The following is a 19,027-nucleotide window of genomic DNA, read 5'->3' as shown; positions in this document are numbered from 1 at the left end:
GAGAGAGGGAGAGAGGGAGAGAGGGAGAGAGGGAGAGAGGGAGAGAGGGAGGGAGGGGAGGGGGCAAACAGTCCTATTTATAGCAAGCCAAGCCTACCTGGCTGTTGTTGAGTAACTGTTGGGCAGAGCCTGGAAGGAATGTTAGCGTGCTAACACCTCCCCCTGTTGATCACCAATTAAGAAAACGCCTTACAGACGGATCTTATGGAGGCGTTTCCTCAGCTGAGGCGCCTTCCTCTGTGATGGTTCTCGATTGTGTCAAGCTGACACACAGAACCAGTCAGTACAACTAAGACTTCAAAGGTCTGGTGTTCTGTGTTCTGTGTACCCAGATGCTGATTTCTATGCTCAGACATCTGGTTGTGGTCCGGATGATGGCAGGGCCAACCATCTCTGGTCTCTGGTCTCTGTCTCATGTAAATGTTGTTTTCCCTTACCCGGTTGGTCAGTGAGAAGCTGCTCAGAGAATGCAGGACGTCTGATCCCAGAGGCTGGCCATGAGCCAGTAGGCTTCATGGCATGCAGGTCACCAAGGGTTTCACTCTGAGGACCCACATGGAGCAGAGCAAACCTGGGTGAGTCTCAGACTGTGAGTGATACAGGGCCTGTGCTGCGATGTACATAGTTCAGAAGGTTAAAATGATGAATATCTGCCCTCCCATAGGGCTTAAAACTTACTAATAAGCTGAATAGGTCTTTGTGCCAATTATTTGGGAGCTAGAACTGGAACAGATAAGGCGATCATCTTTAAATTACTACCTACAGTTCAGAATTTTAACAACCAGTGGGGTTCTGATAAGCTGTTAGTCCTGCCCAGGTAAAGCACTGCTCGTGTTGTCATAGTCACAAGTTCAAGATTTTAAATTTCCTCTGGTTGTCTTCTATACAGACTTTTAAAAAATTGCTCTCATTGTGCTAAAAACATTTGTCCAATCTACATACACCCATCCTTCTGGACAGAGGGAAGGAGTGTTCATGCTTTTAACCCAAAACATTTTTGAGTCCCCAAGCTTTTACTATGACGACGACTCAAAGTCTGCTGCCTTTTCTACAGTGTGGATTTCAATGCAGATTATAAACAGTGGTAACTTCTTAATCTCTTTTTATAAACTTAGAAAATGTCTTGCAAGCTTCAGGGAAATCAACTTGAATCCAGCTCTTGCAGGTCAAATGGATCCCAGATAAGCACTCCTGTGAACAAGCCGGCATCCTAAGTTTCCCTGCCTACCGCCCTGTCAGAGGGTGGTGACTTCCGCTTTCTCCTGCTCTTGGGACTCCCTCCCCAACTACCAGAACTGTGGGTCTAAAAGTTTCAAATGTACACCTTAATAAAAATTTTCCCCCAAATTTCTTAAATTTACCCTCTCTCCCTAGTCTATCTGTCCTAGAGGATTTAAAATCAATTACGGACGGCTCCAGTGCCAGCTCCAGGTACCCCTTAAAACACTCTGCACCCTGGACAGCTTCAAAGCTTCGAAGCAGCTAGCCCAAGGAGGTCCAGTCTCACAGACTGCTAGAAAACGCTACCTGTACTGTCTTTGTCCCAGATGGTCCTTCTGGGCCAGGTCAGGAAGTGAAGCAACCGGCTCTTCCTGGACTTGGTCAGCATTCCATCTTTGCCCCGCCCCCATCCCGAGCCTACCAATCAGCACCAAGGTCAGCAGGAAGTAGAAATAGAAAAGATTGCCTTGTCAGCTCCTCATTATCAACCAAACGGATGACATGCTAGGTTTCAGCCATTTGACCAAGATGCCTATTTAACATTTCTTTTTTTCTTTTTTCTTTTCTTTCTTTTTTTTTTTTTTNTTTCGTTTTGTTTTTCGAGACCAACCAAAAGGCTGGTATGTTAGGTTTCAGCCGTTTGACCGAGATTTTTATTTAACATTTCTTTTTTACTTTTTTCTTTTCTTTTTTGGTTTTTCGAGACAGAGTTTACTCTGTGTAGCCCTGGCTGTCCTGGAACTCACTCTGTAGATCAGGCTGGCCTTGAACTCAGAGATCCACCTTGGCTCTGCCACTCAAGTGCTGGGATTAAAGGCATGCGCCACCACTGCCCGACTCTATTTAGCATTTCAATGTGGATCTGACCACCAGGTTTTCCCTGAATCCCTCTGTCCCTGCCTGTTACTGGGCTGACATACTACCCCACCACCCACCACCCACCACCACCCTCTGCCCCATGACCCCACCACCAACTCTCAGGCTTAGGGGGCTGGGCCACTCTTCCCTAAATAATTCAACTCTTTTGGTTACCCTCTCTCTGTACCTTTGGGCCTCCTGGCTGCTGCACCCCTCTCTCTCACATTCAGCTCAGTGTGGTCTTGACCACTCTGGACTCCCCCAGATGTCTCTGCCTCTGAGGACACTCTCCCTTTTATCTACAATAAAAATTTCTTCTACAAGTTACCTAAGACTAGCCAGTTAGGTTGCTTTTGTTTTTATTTCTGTTTTTCATTCCATTGATTTTTGCCAGTCTTTCCTGTCCTGCTCCGATCCTTATTTCTCCACATCCTCTCAGACTGCTTTTGTTTTTCTGTCTTCAAGTTTGTAAACTGTGTGGTGGGGGTGGGGGGTGGGGGGTGGGGGTGTTGGTTTGAGGCCTTTTAAAGCATCAGGGCCCTTTACCAAGTCCACCTTTTCTTGTATTTTTAATATAATCAACTTAAAGCTATATATATTTCCATCAGGCTTACCTCAGCCGAAGTCCATTCGTTTGGATATTATGTGATTCATCATCATTTGGTTTCTAGCTTCCCTTTTGATCTATCTTTGACCTTGTAAACCCTCATGGGGAAGGAGACAGAGGAGAAGGGGGAAGAGAAAGAGAGAGAGTCCATACACAGGGAGAGAGAAAATGCAGAGAGATGGGGAGAGGGAGACCAAAATGTCTACATTATATAGGGAAGAGCTTCGGGGGGGAGGGGAAGTCCAGCCCCTCAGCTGGAAAGTTCAGGGCAGAGGGCAGGTATGCCAGCCAGCCCCCGTAACAGGTAGCGACTGAGAGATGCTGGGAGAACCTGGAGACCCCTGGTCTTGGGTCTGAATCCCAGCACATATGTCATTAAACTTTATTCTCATCCATTTCCCTCCCCCACTGCCCTTCCCCATGACCCCTTCCCCACATCCAGTTCCCTCCCTTTCCCCAGTTAGTTCCAGTTTCTGCTTTTGTATTGTGTGTATTCCACTACCATATCTATTTCCCACTGGCCATAAGAGTACTGCCCCTTTCATGATCCCCTTTCTGGTTTCATGACCAACAAATGCATCCTCACATGCAAGTGTATATATATATATATATATATATATATATACACACACACACACACCATTTTAAATCTAGGCTTCACATACAAGAGAATCACAATGCCTAATACCAATGTGTCCTCTCATATGCACATCGCACTTGAAGCTGGTCTTCCCAGAATGCCTCAGGAACGGGCTTGAGATGACTCTTTAGCATCCCTCTCTTGCGAGTGAGCCAGATGGGACACACAGACCACATGTGACTCTACTCCAGCAAGCTTTCCTCTGGTATTTTTGGATCATGTCCAGGCTCAGCTAGGCAATCTAATTCTTGTCTTTACTTTTGTCAAATGGCAATATGTTCAGTGCCATCTAGTTCATTTTTTAAATTTTTGTATTTATCATTGTTGTTATCGCTTGTGTATGTGTTTTGTTGTTTGGGCAGGGGGGACATGGATAGTTGTGCCATAGCACATGTGCAAATGTCAGAGAACAATGTTGTGGAGTTGATTCTCTCCTGCCTCCTTTACATGGGTCCAGGGATCTGATTTCAGGTCTCCAGGCCTGTGGGGCAAATGATTTTTACCCACTGAGCCATCTCACAAGCTGGCTCACTGATCTTTCAAAACCCCTCTGACACCCAGTCAGACCCTGAGGAGAAAAGATGGTGTACCACATCTGTCCCCTTAGATGACACCTTCTAGCTTCTCCTTCTAAGTGTTTCATTACAAAAACCCAAACCCAACCCTTTCACACCCTCCAGGAAGAGAGCACTGAACAGCCGTGTGTTTCTCTACCACCTTGTTTGGAATTCCAGGGTGATTGCCTTGAAATGGAGAGACTGGCCATGTCTCAGGCCAAATGAGAAGAAAGGATAGGTCCTATCCAAGTTTCTGTTACACTCAGCACTTCAGCCTCAAGGTGGGATTTCTCAGTGAACTTGCAGTCTGAGCCTCAAGTCATAGAGAAAAGACACTTCATCCCAGAGGCAAAAGAAAAAAAAAATCAGATGAGTTACTGGTATTGAAAAAATGAAATATAAAGTAGAAAGGTCCAGCTCAATCTCTCCACAGTGAGACCTGGAAGTCGGGGTGTCACCAGGGTGCCAAGACTTTGATCTCACTGTGTCCACTCACCCAGCTCAGTCTAGATTATCCAGGATTCCCCCTGCCTCAACTGTCACATCATTTACACCCCTCTTTCTAGTCTGTATATGTAGGAAGATCCTGACTATGTGAATGTAGCTGAACCCCAGGCCCCTCTCCTCACTTCAGCTCCCCCCACTCCTCTCTATGCCTGCCAGGGAGTAGGGATGTTCCTCCCCATGTCACTCAGGGGTCATCCCCACAGTCCTGACTCAGCCTCCCCACAGCCAGTGCAGCAACTCCATACTCCATGTTTATTCCAAAGCAAACACTTCAGTTTCCATCACTACCTCCTAAACCCTGACTACCATCATGACCTCCTCTGGGATGATTACAGAGAGCCTCCCGGAGGTGAGAGCTCTACCTTGATCTCCCCACAGTCAAGCATAGTGATCCTCTATTGGGGAGCTCTGCCAGGCTATTCCTCTACCCAACCTGCTTTCTGCCTCCCTTGAGGAAAAAAAGCAAACTCATATGTTAGGCCTTCTTTGAAGTGACTCCAGTTTCCTCTCTACCTCTCTTCATCCTCTGACTTCCCCTACTTTCCTTAGTCCCCATCAGATTGCTGCCGTTTCTGCAACCAGCTGTACCTGTTCTCACATTAGTGTGCTGTACTCCTAACTGCAGATTCCCCCTTGACCTCTTATGCATCGTGTTCTTTCCTGGGTCTTCTCCTATGTCACTACTTCATCTTCTTGTCACCACCTCCTGGACATGTTGCACTTTCCCACAGCAAAAGTTTTAGTATGCCTTTAACCACGTTCTCCTATTTATAGACCATTCTTTTATTTCAGTGAGGAGGGTGTTGAGACGATAAATGAGAAAAAGAAATAGTGATGCCTACATCTCATCTTGTTATTACAAACCTTTTTTTATTGGTGTAAATGGATCAGAAACAGGTTATCTCTTAACACAGAGGCAGGTGGTATGTTATTGCTGACTATTATCAAGAATAATAAATCAATGAACACAGAAAACAGGGTATGAGCAAAAAACAATTCATGCATGGTAGTAATCTCTAAAGGGAAGCAATGGACTTCCTTCATGGGATACACTTCTGTGGGCCTTAGGGAAGAGCTGGCCTGGGAGTTTGGTGGAAGGACAACCAACCCCATTGCCAATTTGGACACGCAAGCCCTGAAATCCATTCACTGTTTAGCTAGGCAACATTTACTGTTTCTATCTTTCTCAAGAGATGTTTAGCATCATCAACCACTACGTTAAGGAACTGTGTGCGCCTATAGTAGACTTTTAAAGCCTGGGCGACAGAAGATTCAGGGCCTCCTTTCACAGCACACAAAGCTTCAGCAGCTCTCATAGCTTGTGTTATTATGGTGTCATCCTTTACAAGGGACCAGAAATCCAAGCACTTAAGTTCCCCCTTGATGTCGACAAAGGGTGTGCCCAACTTCTCAGCGATCTCTTCAATCGATTGATCATCCAAGCCAAAATAGCTTCGGTAATCCTTCAAGCACTGTTCTTGTTGAGGAAAATTAAAGCCACAAAAGAAAGGCATAAAAGGGATGAAGCTCACAGCTCCTGACTTCAAGGCCTCCAGACAGATCTTCTCCTGAAGAAAATGTTTCTTTAGCTCAATGGAAGCATCAGAGATGTTGGGCAAGAGCAGGGCAAACATGTGACGCTTGTGCCCAGGGAGCTCCTTTAGCAGAGTCTCCTCCAGCTTGGGGAAATCGAAAGTACCCAGGTCAAAGTTGGAGATCAGGAAGACTTGTGGTTCAGTCACCCCACTTTTGATGAGACTAGTCACACAGTAGTCTCGAATCTGCTGAAGAACTTTCTCCTTCTTGAAAGTTGTGGGTTTGGTTTTCTGTTCATTATATAAGTCACTGTCCACCTTGGTTCTAACAAAGTAGAACTTCTTCCCAGCATCCTTGATTTTCTGAGCCAGGAGAGCATCATTGAGGCTGAAGCGGGAAGAAGAAATGATGATGAAGAAGTCATAGTTGGCAAATCCCACATTGTCTAGATAAGTGTCTGGGCGGAAATTGGGTGTCCCAGTCCCAGGCAGGTCCCAGAAGGTCACTTTGGGGTATTTTGGATGTTGATAGGGGGTTTTACACATAGTGGTCTCCACAGTCCCGACATCAGCGGATTCATTTGCATCATGGCTCAGCCCTCGAAGGGCATTTATAAAACTGGACTTGCCAGTCCCAGACTGCCCAATCACAGCCACCTCCAGGGCAGCGTTCTCGGCAGCACTAAATGCTTCCTGAATCAGGCTCACGACATCAGAGAGTTTTCCCTCCTGGAGGGCTTTGTGAATACCAGTGAGGGTTTCTGGAGAGAGCATGCCTCCTGCCTTGCTGATTAATGCAGAGTACTGAGGCAGAAACTCCATAGCTAGTTGTTGGAAATTACTTTCTGAAGCACCCTTCAGGAAGGCTGAGATGAACTGATCCATGGCCGTTACCTGGGAAGCTCTGTGAGAAGGGAGAAAGACCAAAGACGTAAGGAGAGAGGATTGGTAAAAGAGAAACCCACCCCTCCAGACACACTAGTCCCTGTGGGCCACTCCTGTCCTCACAGGCTGGCTCATGGCACTGAAACTCACTTATATTCCAGGAGAAGACACACTTATTCTCTTTCTTATTGGTTTCTGTGTCTCAGATTAAGGAGAGGGTAGCCACCCTTGCATTGTCAGAATAATGATCCCAAAGATGTCCACATCAACCCCCCCAGAATCTGTGAATATATAATTTACACAGCAGAAGCGAGTTGGCTACTATGATTAACAGTTTTCACGTAGGGCTAATACTTTGCATTATTCAGATAAACCCCAGTGCAAATTTAATTTTGAACTAATTTTAGATGTCTGGCTTCCAGAACTAAAAGAGAATAAATTTCTGTTGTTTCAGTTGCCCCATAGTAACTGCCCATATTCATGGAGTTATATAACAGGAGATATATCCACACAAGTGCACATTGGCCAGTGGTAAAATCAGCATACTCAACACCTCAAATCCACTAATACATTAGCGTTCCTAAGAAAAGACCAAGGGTTTACGAATGGAGAACAGCTGTCTCCTTCCTCATGCAGATCCTTCAAAAACAATGTTTAGGACAAGAAAGAACTACTTTTAGCTTTCAAACAAAACAAAATAAAACCAGCATATTAATTTTATTATGTCCTATAACCCTGACTAGTCAGAAGGCCGAAGCAGGAAAGCAGCAAGTTCAAGGCCTGCCTGGCCTCCAGGAGGAGTCCACGAACAGCTTGTGCAAATTGGGAAGACTACTGCAAAATTTAAATCATAAAAATCAAACCATCCTTAGGCTGCTGACAAGGGCCCACCTGATGCTGAAAGTCACCCCTGTGACTGCCTGGGACAATGGAAGGCTTTCCTCTTGCCTCCCTGTGTCTGTGCCAGGGCCTCTACCACCAATGCAAATCTAAATAAGGTAAGAACACTGGCTCATACGCATGAACTCTGCCTATGACTTTCTGAACAAGGAATGGACCCAGAAGCTGCTGAAGCGGGAGAAGCTGCTGAAGCAGGAGGAGAAGCTGCTGAAGCGGGAGGGAGAAGCTGATCTTCTAAAGGAGCCCCACCTGAGATGTACCAAGCTCTGCAAGAAGAGCTGAAGGTTTCATTACAGCCCAGAGTGTGCAGCGAGATTACTGCATGCAGCGGTATAGAAGATGTTTCTTCTCAGAGGAAGTATAAAGCTGGGGCGGTGTAAATTAGTGGGACGTGGGTGGCAGAGAGAACTAAAAGATGTATCTCCTGAGAATCCTACCACTGCTTTCTTAATGACCCCACGCTTTATTACCGTGTCATGTGTCCCTCCTTCATAGTGATAACCTGTCTGCCAGATGTACACCTCTGCTGTACCTGAACTTTCTAGGGATGTTAACATCTCCACCATAAAACTGAGAACTTAATGTTCTCCACAGCTGTAGGCTCTGCTACATTGGAATGAAAAGCTGACAGGATGCCAGAAACCACCCGTGAATTTTGTCCATTTCCCTTTGAGCCCCACGACCTTACTTTTCAAGTTAAGAGCACAGAAAATGCTTCTCCTACCCTGCTCTTTAGCAGAAAAATTCCTACAAAAACCAAAACCAAAACCAAAACACCTTAAGTAGTTAACTGGTATAAACCAGAGCATCCTTAAATTAAGAAGTATAATTTCTAGAAGCTTCTATTTTAAAAGCAATGTCGGTGTTGAGATTAGTGTTCCTTGTCATTTGAACCACCTGAATCTGCTGAGAATTTTGAGAAAGTTCTTTCTAAGCTTTATATCCATAAAAGCCTGACAGAATAATGTATAAAGTGAAATTTACAACATTCAAAGCTCTTTTTTATATCTATTGCATAAAAGTACATGGAATGCTTACCTAATAATTTTGTACTAAAAAATAAAGTTATTTTCATAACTTTCCAACTTTCCTCGCCCTTCCAACCTCTTTCTTTCTGTTTCCTTCTTTCTTTCTTTCTTTCTTTCTTTCTTTCTTTCTTTCTTTCTTTCTTTCTTTCTTTCACATGAAAAAGATTCATGATTTAATATCATAACAATTTCATCCCTTCTTTATTTTTCCTTTGAGAAAACAGACAGGTAAATAAAAAAAAAAAGACAAACAAGGGTTTTTAAACTCTACAAACTAACAAAAAATAAGAGTAACTAAAAGAAATGCATGTGTGTGTGCACATGGGCATGCACACATGCACACACACATAAACACACACATTGTAAAAACTCAAACTTCTAAAGCATAATGTACAAGTAGTAAGGTTATTTTAAGGCCAAATAAAGCAATATGTGACAAAAATAAGCCAGGAAGTTCCTTTCCTGTTGGCTATCTACCCCGGGCATGGCCTGCCTTTCAGAGAGTTTGCATCTCCAGGCAGACAATGCTGGAGAAACTAAATTTCCCTTTTGAGTGGTTGTTAACTGGAGATAGCTCTGTTGGGACTAGAGCCCATGCCTACTTCCCTATCACAGTGCTGGAAGCCCAACCGGCTTGAACCTGTGCAGGCTCTGTGCGTGTTGCCACAGTCTCTGACTCTGTGTGTGCATCAGTCCCGTTGTGTCTTGAAGACACTGTTTTCTTTAACCTAAATCTTGAATGGTTATTTAATCACAAAACAAGTATTTTTTTTTTAATTTTCATTTTTTAACTCATTCACTTTACATCCCACTCACTGCCACCCTCCTGGTCACACCCTCCCACAATCCTTCCATTTTCTCTCCCTTCTCCCCTGAGCGGGTCTCCTTCTCCTATCTCCCTATCCTGGCACTTCAAGTCTCTGCTAAGCTAGGCTCTTCCTTTCCCACTGAGGCAGACGAGGCAGCCCAGCTAGAAGAACATATCCCACAGACAGGCAACAGCTTTTGGGGATAGCCCCTGCTCCAGTTGTTCAGGAGACCACATGAAGACCAAGCTGCATATCAGCTACATATGTGTAGGGAGGCCTAGGTCCAGCCCATGTATGTTCTTTGATTAGTAGTTCAGACTCTGAGAGCCCCAAGGGTCCAGGTTAGTTGACTCTGTTCGTCTTCCTGTGGAGTTCCTATCCCCTTTGGGGGCTGTAATTCTTCCTCCTATTCTTCCAAAGAGTCCCCAAGCTCTATCCACCGTTTGGCAGGGGGTGCCTGCATCCGTCTGAGTCAGCTGCTGGGTGGAGCCTCTCAGAGGGCAACTTGCTCCTGTCTGCAGGCAAAGGCATGCCATATTTTCTGAAGAAGCAAGAATTTTCAGTTCAGTAAACAAAAACCAATGAAGTGTGCGTTAGGAATTTTAAGTATGCCTTTCTAAAATAATAGTGTTTTTATTTCTACCCTAAGCTAAAACCCACCAAAGTGATTTTTCAAAAATAAACTCTAAAAAATAATAAATCATACATACATACATTCATATAAATAAATAAATAATGGATAAATAAATAAATAAATTCTAGAAAATCCAGAAAAGTATTGGTTCAGCTTTGTTTCTGTAACAGAATCTCAGTGGGTTTTTTTTTTTTTTTTTTTTGCAATACTGTATTAGTCAGGGTTCTCTAGAGTCACAGAACTTACAGATACGCTCTATATAGTAAAGGAATTTATTGATGACTTACAGTCTGCAGTCCAATTCCCAACAATGGTTTAGTAGTAGCTTTGAATGGAAGTCCAAGGATCTAGCAGTTGCTTAGTCCCACAGGGCAAGAAGGCAAAAGAGCGAGGACCAGACTCCCTTCTTCCAATGTCCTTATATGGTCNCCAGCAGAAGGTGTAGCCCAGATTAAAGGTGTGTGCCACCACACCTTTAATCCCAGATGACCTTGAACTCAGAGATCTCCCTGTCTTAATCTTCTGGAATCAATAGCCACTGTGTCTCAAGATCTCCATACCAAGATCCAGATGAGAAACTTCTATCTCCCAGCCTCCAGATTAGGTTCACTGGTGAGCCTTCCAATTCTGGATTGTAGTTCATTCCAAATATAGTCAAGTTGACAACCAGGAATAGCCACTACAAATACTAACCGGGTTTTAATCTGTTTTATTGATTCTTGAATTGTATACTATCTGACACCATTTCAATGATGATGGAATGGTCTGGAGAGTCGGGTCAGTAGTTAAGAGCACACACTGCTATTCCCGAGGACCCAAATCAGGTCCCAGCACTCACAGTCTATCATTGTAGCTACAGGGGTCTGACGCTTTTTTCTGACCACACCAGGCGCACACATACACACAGGCAAAAACACATAAACACACAAAATGATAATAAATCTATCTTTAAATGATATATACTGGAGTTATTAATGAGGCTTGGAATGTTTAAATAATCACCGACAGATGCCATGCAGGAAGAACTAAAGTGGGCAAGGAAGCTTTCTGGAGACAGCAAACGGTTTAACACAACTGAGAGGGATGTACCTCAAAGAGGCACAGCCTGGGGGCGGGCTTCATCTCTGGATTACTTCTTGCTACTATGCTTTCTCATGTTTCTCATTGCTATCTTCTTCCTGAATATTGACTGCATGGTGTGAATGGGCTTGGGGAGACCCTCCCTGTCCATAATCCAGCATGATTCCTTCATTGGGCACAGCCATTTTCCTGCAGATCAATGAAGATGAACTTTCATAGAATGATGTTGTTTAAATGAATTAATGATCTTACAGAATTCCTGATTTGATTTAAATAGTCATAGGGAAGTTAGGGCAGTTGTTAAGGGAGTTTAAGGAGATGGTTTAGGGTGTTTTGCCAGCTGCTTTGGAGCAGAAAACCTACAGCGCACATAAAATTAAAAAACACATTCTTGGTTACTATGAAATATTTGCTAAGCTCAAAAAACAAGAAGAAAGAGAGCCCAGCTGCTAAGGCTCATGAGTTTCACCTACAGGAGAAAGACTAATGATCGAAGACAGTAATTGAGGTTCAGTCCCCACGGTTAAGGCTGAGCCTCTATGCGTGTTGTAAAGTCTACCTTTCTGATCTTATAAGTTTGCTGATGAGTCCTTGGTGTGCACCTTGAGGACTTCGTGCTGTGCAGCACGAGGACTGAAGAGATTCTTTTTTTTTTTTTTTTCCCGTTGTCTCAAGGAAAGTAAAAAATTTCTGACCTCCAGTTCTCTAGTTAACTGTATGCTTACTTTTCTATGAAAACAGTATAAGAATAGATACGTGGTTAACTGTGTAGACGAATAAGAAGTGTGTTGAGTTAGAATAACGTGATTCTTTCATGTAACCGCAAATGCCGCCTGCCGGTGTAAGGAGATTGGCTGTTAAGAATTATCTGTCGCCCCCATCAAAATTCCAACCCAATTCTTCACAGAGTTAGAAAGGGCGATTGGCAAATTCATCTGGAATAATAAAAAACCTAGGATAGCAAAAACCATTCTCAACAATAAAAGAACCTCTGGTGGAATCACCATGCCCGACCTTAAACTGTACTACAGAGCAATTGTGATAAAAACTGCATGGTACTGGCACAGTGACAGACAAGTCGATCAATGGAATAGAATTGAAGATCCAGAAATGAATCCACACACCTATGGTCACTTGATCTTTGACAAGGGAGCTAAAACCATCCAGTGGAAAAAAGATAGCATTTTCAACAAATGGTGTTGGCACAACTGGCGGCTATCATGTAGAAGAATGAGAATCGATCCATTCTTATCTCCTTGTACAAAGCTCAAGTCTAAGTGGATCAAAGACCTCCACATAAAACCAGAGACACTGAAATCGATAGAGGAGAAAGTGGGGAAAAACCTCGAAGATATGGGCACAGGGAAAAAATTCCTCAACAGAACACCAATGGCTTCTGCTGTAAAATCAAGAATTGACAAATGGGACCTCATAAAACTGCAAAGCTTTTGTAAGGCAAAAGACACTGTCAACAAGACAAAAAGGCCACCAACAGATTGGGANAGGATTTTTACCAATCCTAAATCAGATAGAGGACTTATATCCAATATATACAAAGAGCTCAAGAAACTGGACTCCAAAAACTCAAATAAACCCATTAAAAAATGGGGTACAGAGCTAAATAAAGAACTCTCAACTGCTGCTTGTGGACGTTGTACATCGTGGTGCGCACTAGGCTCCGCACCACGATGTACAACGTCCACAAGCAGAAAGAAGTCACTAGATATGTACTCACTGATAAGCGGATATTAGCCCAGAAACTTGGAATATCCAAGACACATTATGGTAAACAGAAGAAAATCAAGAAGGATGACCATTTGTGGATACTTCATTCCTCCTTAGAATAAGGAACATAACTCTCATGAAAGGTTATAGGTACAGAGACAAAATTTAGAGCTAAGATGAAAGGATGGACTATCCAGAGAGTACCCCATTCGGGAGTCCATCCCATCATCAGCCACCAAACCTAGATACTAATGCTCATGCCCGCAAGATACTGCTGAAGGGACCCTGATATTGTGGCCTCTTGTGAGGCTATGCCAGTGCCTGGTCAACACCGAAATGGATGCTCACAGCCAGCTATTGGATGGAACACAGGGTCCCCAATGGAGGAACTAGAGAAAGTACCCAAGTACCTGAAGGGGGCTGCAACCCTGTAGGTGGAACAACAACAGGAACTAACCAGTACCCCCGGGGTTTGTGTTTCTGGCTGCATATGTAGCAGAAGATGACCTAATCGGCCATCAGTGGGAATAGAGGCTCCTTGGTCTTCCAAACTCTATATGACCTAGCACAAGGCAAGGCCTGGGCCAAGTAGTGGGAGTGGGTGGGTAGGGGAACAGAGGTGGGGGGAGGGGTATGGGAAACTTTCGGGATAGCATTTGAAATGTAAATAAAGAAAATAATAATAAAAAAGGAAAAAAAAAAAAGAATTATCTGTTGCACTCAAATTCTGTTCATCTGTAATAGAAAAAGCCGAGTGATCAGATGTGGGATTTAGAATAACTTGCTTTTTAAAAACATGACACTTGTAATCATTTGTGTAATTAAAATTCATGATTAAGAAGCCATGGTGTTGTGAGTGCCCCCACCCCCGCCTGCATGCAGGATTTTATTTTGTTACACAAGGACTAAGAAAAAAATAAATAAATAAAGTCGTTGGAACCTTGCTTCATCCACCAAATGTGTGTGTGTGTGTGTGTGTGTGTGTGTGTGAGAGAGAGAGAGAGAGAGAGAGAGAGAGACAGACAGACAGACAGACAGACAGACAGACAGACACAAAAGAGAGCCTATTTTACATTAGTCACCAACCCTGGATTACTGATCTCACTGTTGGAGCTGGACTTTGACAAATGACCTTCTCTGCTGTTATTAAACAAGCATCAGCTTTTGGCTAAGTACAGTGCTAAATGCACAAGGTACTTGGGAGGTTGAAACAGAACTGTGAGTTCAAGGCCAGCCTTGGCTACATTGGCAACATAATGAAACCTTGCCTTTAAAAAATGGCTTTGTCCCAGTACAGGGGAAAGCCAGGGCCAGGAAGCAGGAGTAGGTAGTTTGGGGAGTAGGGTGGTGGGGTGAGTGTATAGGGGGCTTTGGCTATTTTCATGTTTTTACAAACTCATGGTGTCTCTACCAAAGAAACTGAAGGGTTACTCTCAGCAGACCACATTAGGAGACAACAATTTGTGATCAGCATCGTATTGGTGATAAGAAAAGTGCACACTGCACATTATTGATAAAACCAGAATGTATGCTTTCTCTAACTACAAAATATATATGAACTTCTAGATCATTAGAGTTGATAGTCTTATTTCTAGATGTGTAGATTATTTACAAATGAAACAATAGAGGGGAATGTATTAAGAAAGTATCTTGTTTATAGGAAATTTTACTGTAAAAGTTCTTAAATATAACCTATTTTAATGCACACTTAAGCAATATTTTAAAAACCAAACAACACAATCGTCACATCTATCATGTGTCAGTGACCAAAGTTAAATCATTTTGTTGGCAATGAAAAGTAAAAATGGGGCCAGGAAAATAAGTCAATGGGTAAAACCACTTGCTGTGCAAGGCTGATGACCTTTAATCCCTGGGACCCACATAAAAAGCCAATGATGAACATTGGTAATTTCCCCAATCCTCCTTTGAAATAAGAGCCTTAGGAGAGGGCAGCCTGATGCTTGCAGGTTAGTTACCTAGAGGCTACAGCGTAGCCATGGAAACAAGACACACACACCCTCCTCCATAAGGTAGAAGGAAAGTCTAACTCTCCAAAACTGTTCTCTGACCTCTGCACATGTGTCATAGCATGTGTGTGACCACACACACACACACACACACACACACACACACACACGCGCCCACACACACGAACACATAGACAGACACTCACATATGTATGCACACACACATACATAAATACATTTTTAAATTAAAGATATAAAAAAATGAAAGGGCTTGGAAAGCAGCTTAGTGGTAGAGCCCTTGCATAGCCCAAGGTTTATGATGCCAAAGGTCCGATCTCAATACAAAGAACAAAGAGAGAGAGGGTAAGGAAGTGGGTGGGGGTGGGGAGAGAAGCAAGGGGGAAGAAATGCAGGGAGGAAGAACAGGAACAGGAGGAATAATTATTTTATTTCTGATTACTAATTGTGTACAGTAAACATTAGAACAAGCAGAGATCTTTCAGCATCTTAAAAAAAAAAAAAACAAAAAACAAAACCAAAAAAACAAAACAAAAACAGCCACACTTTCTCTCAAGTACGTTCTGTAAGTGTGAAGATGGAGGTTAACGTGCTGTCTCTTATGGAGAAGGATGGACATCCTTAGACCTCAGCAAATCTGCTTTACTCGTGCGTCCATGGTAAAACATTACTTAGATTTTTGTTAATTATGTTTGCGGTCTGAAGTGTTTAGCTGTTGAGCTGGATTCCTTAGTAGAGCAAATTAAGATGGCTTTGCATGTACTAGTCTTAGAAGTAAACACAAGTTAAAACAACTTGACAGAGGAATTCCCCAAGTGGCTTGTTTTCCAAAGTACCGAGAACAAAACCCTAAGTTTTCCTAGGTCTTGTAACTCAGCAAGGATTGTGAATGGAAATAATAGTGCCCAATCACATTCTGCTTTAAAAGGTAAATACAGGACGAGAAGGGCTGGGCTGAGGTGCCGCGGGATTGCTGGAGGGTCGTGGGCGGTGTGCAGGAGACTTAATCAGCCGGCAGCAGCTGCAGCCAGACTCCCAACCGGGCATCCCCCACTTGCCACCTAGCCCTCGGAGATGGCGTGCAGCCCCCGCCCAGGCACTACAGCACCACCCGCAGCGGCACACTCTTCAGCACCACCCCGTGGGGAACCGGGATCATCGATGACCGGAAATTCCTGATGGAGTGTCTGAACTCACCTGTTGCCAAAACACCCCCAAAGGATCTGCCAGCCATCCCTGGGTCACTAGCCCTACCAGCGATGAGCCTCCCATGCAAGCCAACCAGAGCCACCTGCACAGCAGCCCCGGAAGATAAGCGGGCAGGCGGTGAAGAGTCACAGTTTGAGATGGACATTTAAGGGACCAGCTGTAGGACGCAGTGATGTTTCTGGGACCCCTGGGGCCCTTGAGAGGAGAGCCACAGCAGTCAGGCAGACACTGGGTGTGGTTCAGCCACCCAGTCCTGTTCCTCACTCAGGGCACCCGCTCTGCCTTCCATTTTGTGATCACTAGCACATACCTCCTCGTGCCTCTCTTGATACCGAGCTGCTACCCCAGGGGGATGACTCTCACCCACACCCTGCCTGCATCGAGCGCCAGCGAGGACACAGAAGAGTCTGTCAGAATGATCTGGCAATTCTAACCCCAGCCTCCGGAGCACACCCAGCTTTCCTTAGGGAAACCCCAAGGAACACTTAGAGAACATACTTGAGAGAAAGTGTGGCTGTTTTTGTTTTGGTTTTTTGGTTTGTTTGTTTGTTTGTTTTTTTAAGATGCTGAAAGATCTCTGCTTGTTCTAATGTTTACTGTACACAGTTAGTAATCAGAAATAAAATAATTGTTCCTCCTGTTCCTGTTCTTCCTCCCTGCATTTCTTCCCCCTTGCTTCTCTCCCCACCCCACCCCCACTTCCTTACCCTCTCTCTTCTTTGTTCTTTGTTTTGAGATCGGACCTTTGGCACCATAAACCTTGGGACCTTGGCATCATAAACCTTGGGCTATGCAAGGGCTCTACCACTAAGCTGCGTTGGGGTACCTGGGAAAGCCACCCTTTTACTTCTTTCCCTGAGAGGAAATAAAAGTCACATTTACCCTAGACCCACAGCTGGGCCCTGTCTGAAAAAAAAAAAAAGTAAATACAGATGAGATTTAAAAAAAATAAAATGTCGGGTGTGGTGGTGCACACCTTTAATCCCAGCACTTAAGAGGCAGAGGCAGGTGGATTTCTGAGTTCGAGGACAGCCTGGTCTACAAAGTGAGTTTCAGGACAGCCAGGGATATACAGAGAAACCTTGTCTCGAAAAACCAAAACTAATAATAATAATCATCATCATCATCATCATAAAGGAAGAAAGAAAGGAAGAAAGGAAGAGAGAGAGAGAGAGAGAGAGAGAGAGAGAGAGAGAGAGAGAGAGAGAGAGAGAAAGAAAGAAGAGGAAAGTTTCCTATGAGAGTCACCCATAAACATTCTGCTTAGTCCAAACTTTTTCAGAACTCTCACAGAACAACTGGCCCCAAAAGGCCATTCCAGACCCACGACTCCTATCTGTGATAGAACCCGTGACTTGATCTGTTACCTATTCAAGCCAGCTCTGCCCTCTGCCCACGAAGCCCAAACCCAGGTCACTACGGATGCAAAGGCTTTTCTCACTTACCAGAGCCAAGAAGTAGAAAATACCGAGTCTGTTTCTCACTGCAGCCCCACAGCACAGCCACCACCAACGGCACGGGTCTGCCCTCCTTCAGGAAAGTCTGAAGCAATGAGCCCCAGTAGAGAGAAAAAATGAAAGTTGCATTTACAGGAAACAAAAGTGAAACCAAACCCCTTTCCGTGTTCCCCACAGCATAAATATTTCCAGGGAGGAGAAAAGGATTTCAACTGGGTCGGAGAGTGAAAAGAAGACTGGAAGATTCGAGGCCAGGAAGACATTTCCACTTGGCCCGTGAAGGGTCACAGAACCAAGACATCAGGGGAATGAGTTCTCCGAAGCCAAAGGATTCCTGGGGACAAGGATGAAAGAGATGAGGATTTCCCAAAGACACCAGTGAATGGCTGAAACACACTGCTCGTAGGGAAGGACTGTGCCATGCGTCTGCCTCATTGTCCTTCTCAGGAACATTGTCGCTGAGTAACTTCATTTCAGCCCCAAGGCTCCCATGAACCTGGGGTCTTACAGGATCCAGAGCCACCAAGACAACTCAGGAAAGAGAGTAATGGATTCTTCCTGGTTTCCTTTCTCATTTTATCCAACTCAGGATTCCCCCATGAGAGCATAGTCCGGCACAAAGTGAAGATAGGTTTTCAGAAAACATCATTTGATGCAACGAGATAATCCCTCACAGGTTTTGTTGGTTTGAACACTGATCACCATGGCGGAAAGACATTGGCTGCCATGTTGGGAAAAGAAGCTGTTGACATGTTCTGTCTTTGGTGAAGTCTGTCCCTGAACATGGATGGTTTGGGTTATATTGATATTGACAGTGTTTCTGCATAATTTTAACACATATAATCAGATATGAAGAATAGATGACATGCTCCTGTTAATTCAAACGGTGTCATTTTTTTTTTCCAGCTCCGTGTGATTTGAGTTTATTCTCCTTTTGAATGGCTGGGTGAGTGCAGAGTGTGGGGGGTTGACACCATCCATGGACTAGAGGTCCTATTTCTGATTATCTGAAGGCACATAGTGATTCTGTCTCCTTCCGTACACAGACTTTCACATGCTTGGTGGATTCTTGTGTGCGAACCAATTACATCTCTTTCTTGGTTTCTGTATGAGAGTCAAAATTTAGCTCTGAAAATTGAAATCTTGGAGTATGGTGCCTGGCTTCCAGATAACTGGAGACATGACTCAGTTATATGGCAATGTCTCACAGATTCACCATGAAGTACTCTGAGGTACGAAAGGGGGAGAAAGGACACTGTCTCTCTTTATCACTATGAGAGCAGGAGACCGGTGGAGAGCACTCCACAGCATCATGGGGCTCCCATGGTACAGTGGGACAAGAGAAGCGTGAATGAGCTGGATGTCTGAATGTCCAGGAGGAACCAGACCT

The 19,027-nt window shown here is 44.1% G+C and overlaps 2 protein-coding genes and 1 pseudogene across 2 annotated transcripts in view; 1 reads left to right on the top strand and 2 right to left on the bottom strand.

Moving 5' to 3' along the window:
- LOC110332585 (olfactory receptor 56) overlaps window positions 1-17,719 on the bottom strand; it is a 52,029-nt gene extending 34,310 nt beyond the window's left edge. The window contains exon 1 of the mRNA XM_021213858.2: window positions 17,626-17,719. The gene's annotated coding sequence lies outside the window, so the exon portion shown is untranslated. The remainder of the gene's footprint in view (window positions 1-17,625) is intronic.
- LOC110332581 (T-cell-specific guanine nucleotide triphosphate-binding protein 1-like) lies at window positions 5,229-17,749 on the bottom strand. The gene is made up of 2 exons (XM_021213855.2): window positions 17,626-17,749; window positions 5,229-6,829 (listed from the first exon to the last, which is right to left on the bottom strand). The coding sequence occupies exon 2, from the start codon at window positions 6,808-6,810 to the stop codon at window positions 5,548-5,550; it is 1,263 nt and encodes a 420-aa protein (XP_021069514.1). The 5' UTR covers window positions 6,811-6,829; window positions 17,626-17,749; the 3' UTR covers window positions 5,229-5,547.
- LOC110331210 lies at window positions 7,831-16,349 on the top strand (annotated as a pseudogene).
- Window positions 17,750-19,027: the final 1,278 nt, after the last annotated feature.

The sequence above is a fragment of the Mus pahari genome, chromosome 14, assembly GCF_900095145.1.
Source record: "Mus pahari chromosome 14, PAHARI_EIJ_v1.1, whole genome shotgun sequence".
NCBI lineage: Eukaryota > Metazoa > Chordata > Mammalia > Rodentia > Muridae > Mus > Mus pahari.
This window is presented reverse-complemented; position numbering and strand designations above follow the sequence as displayed.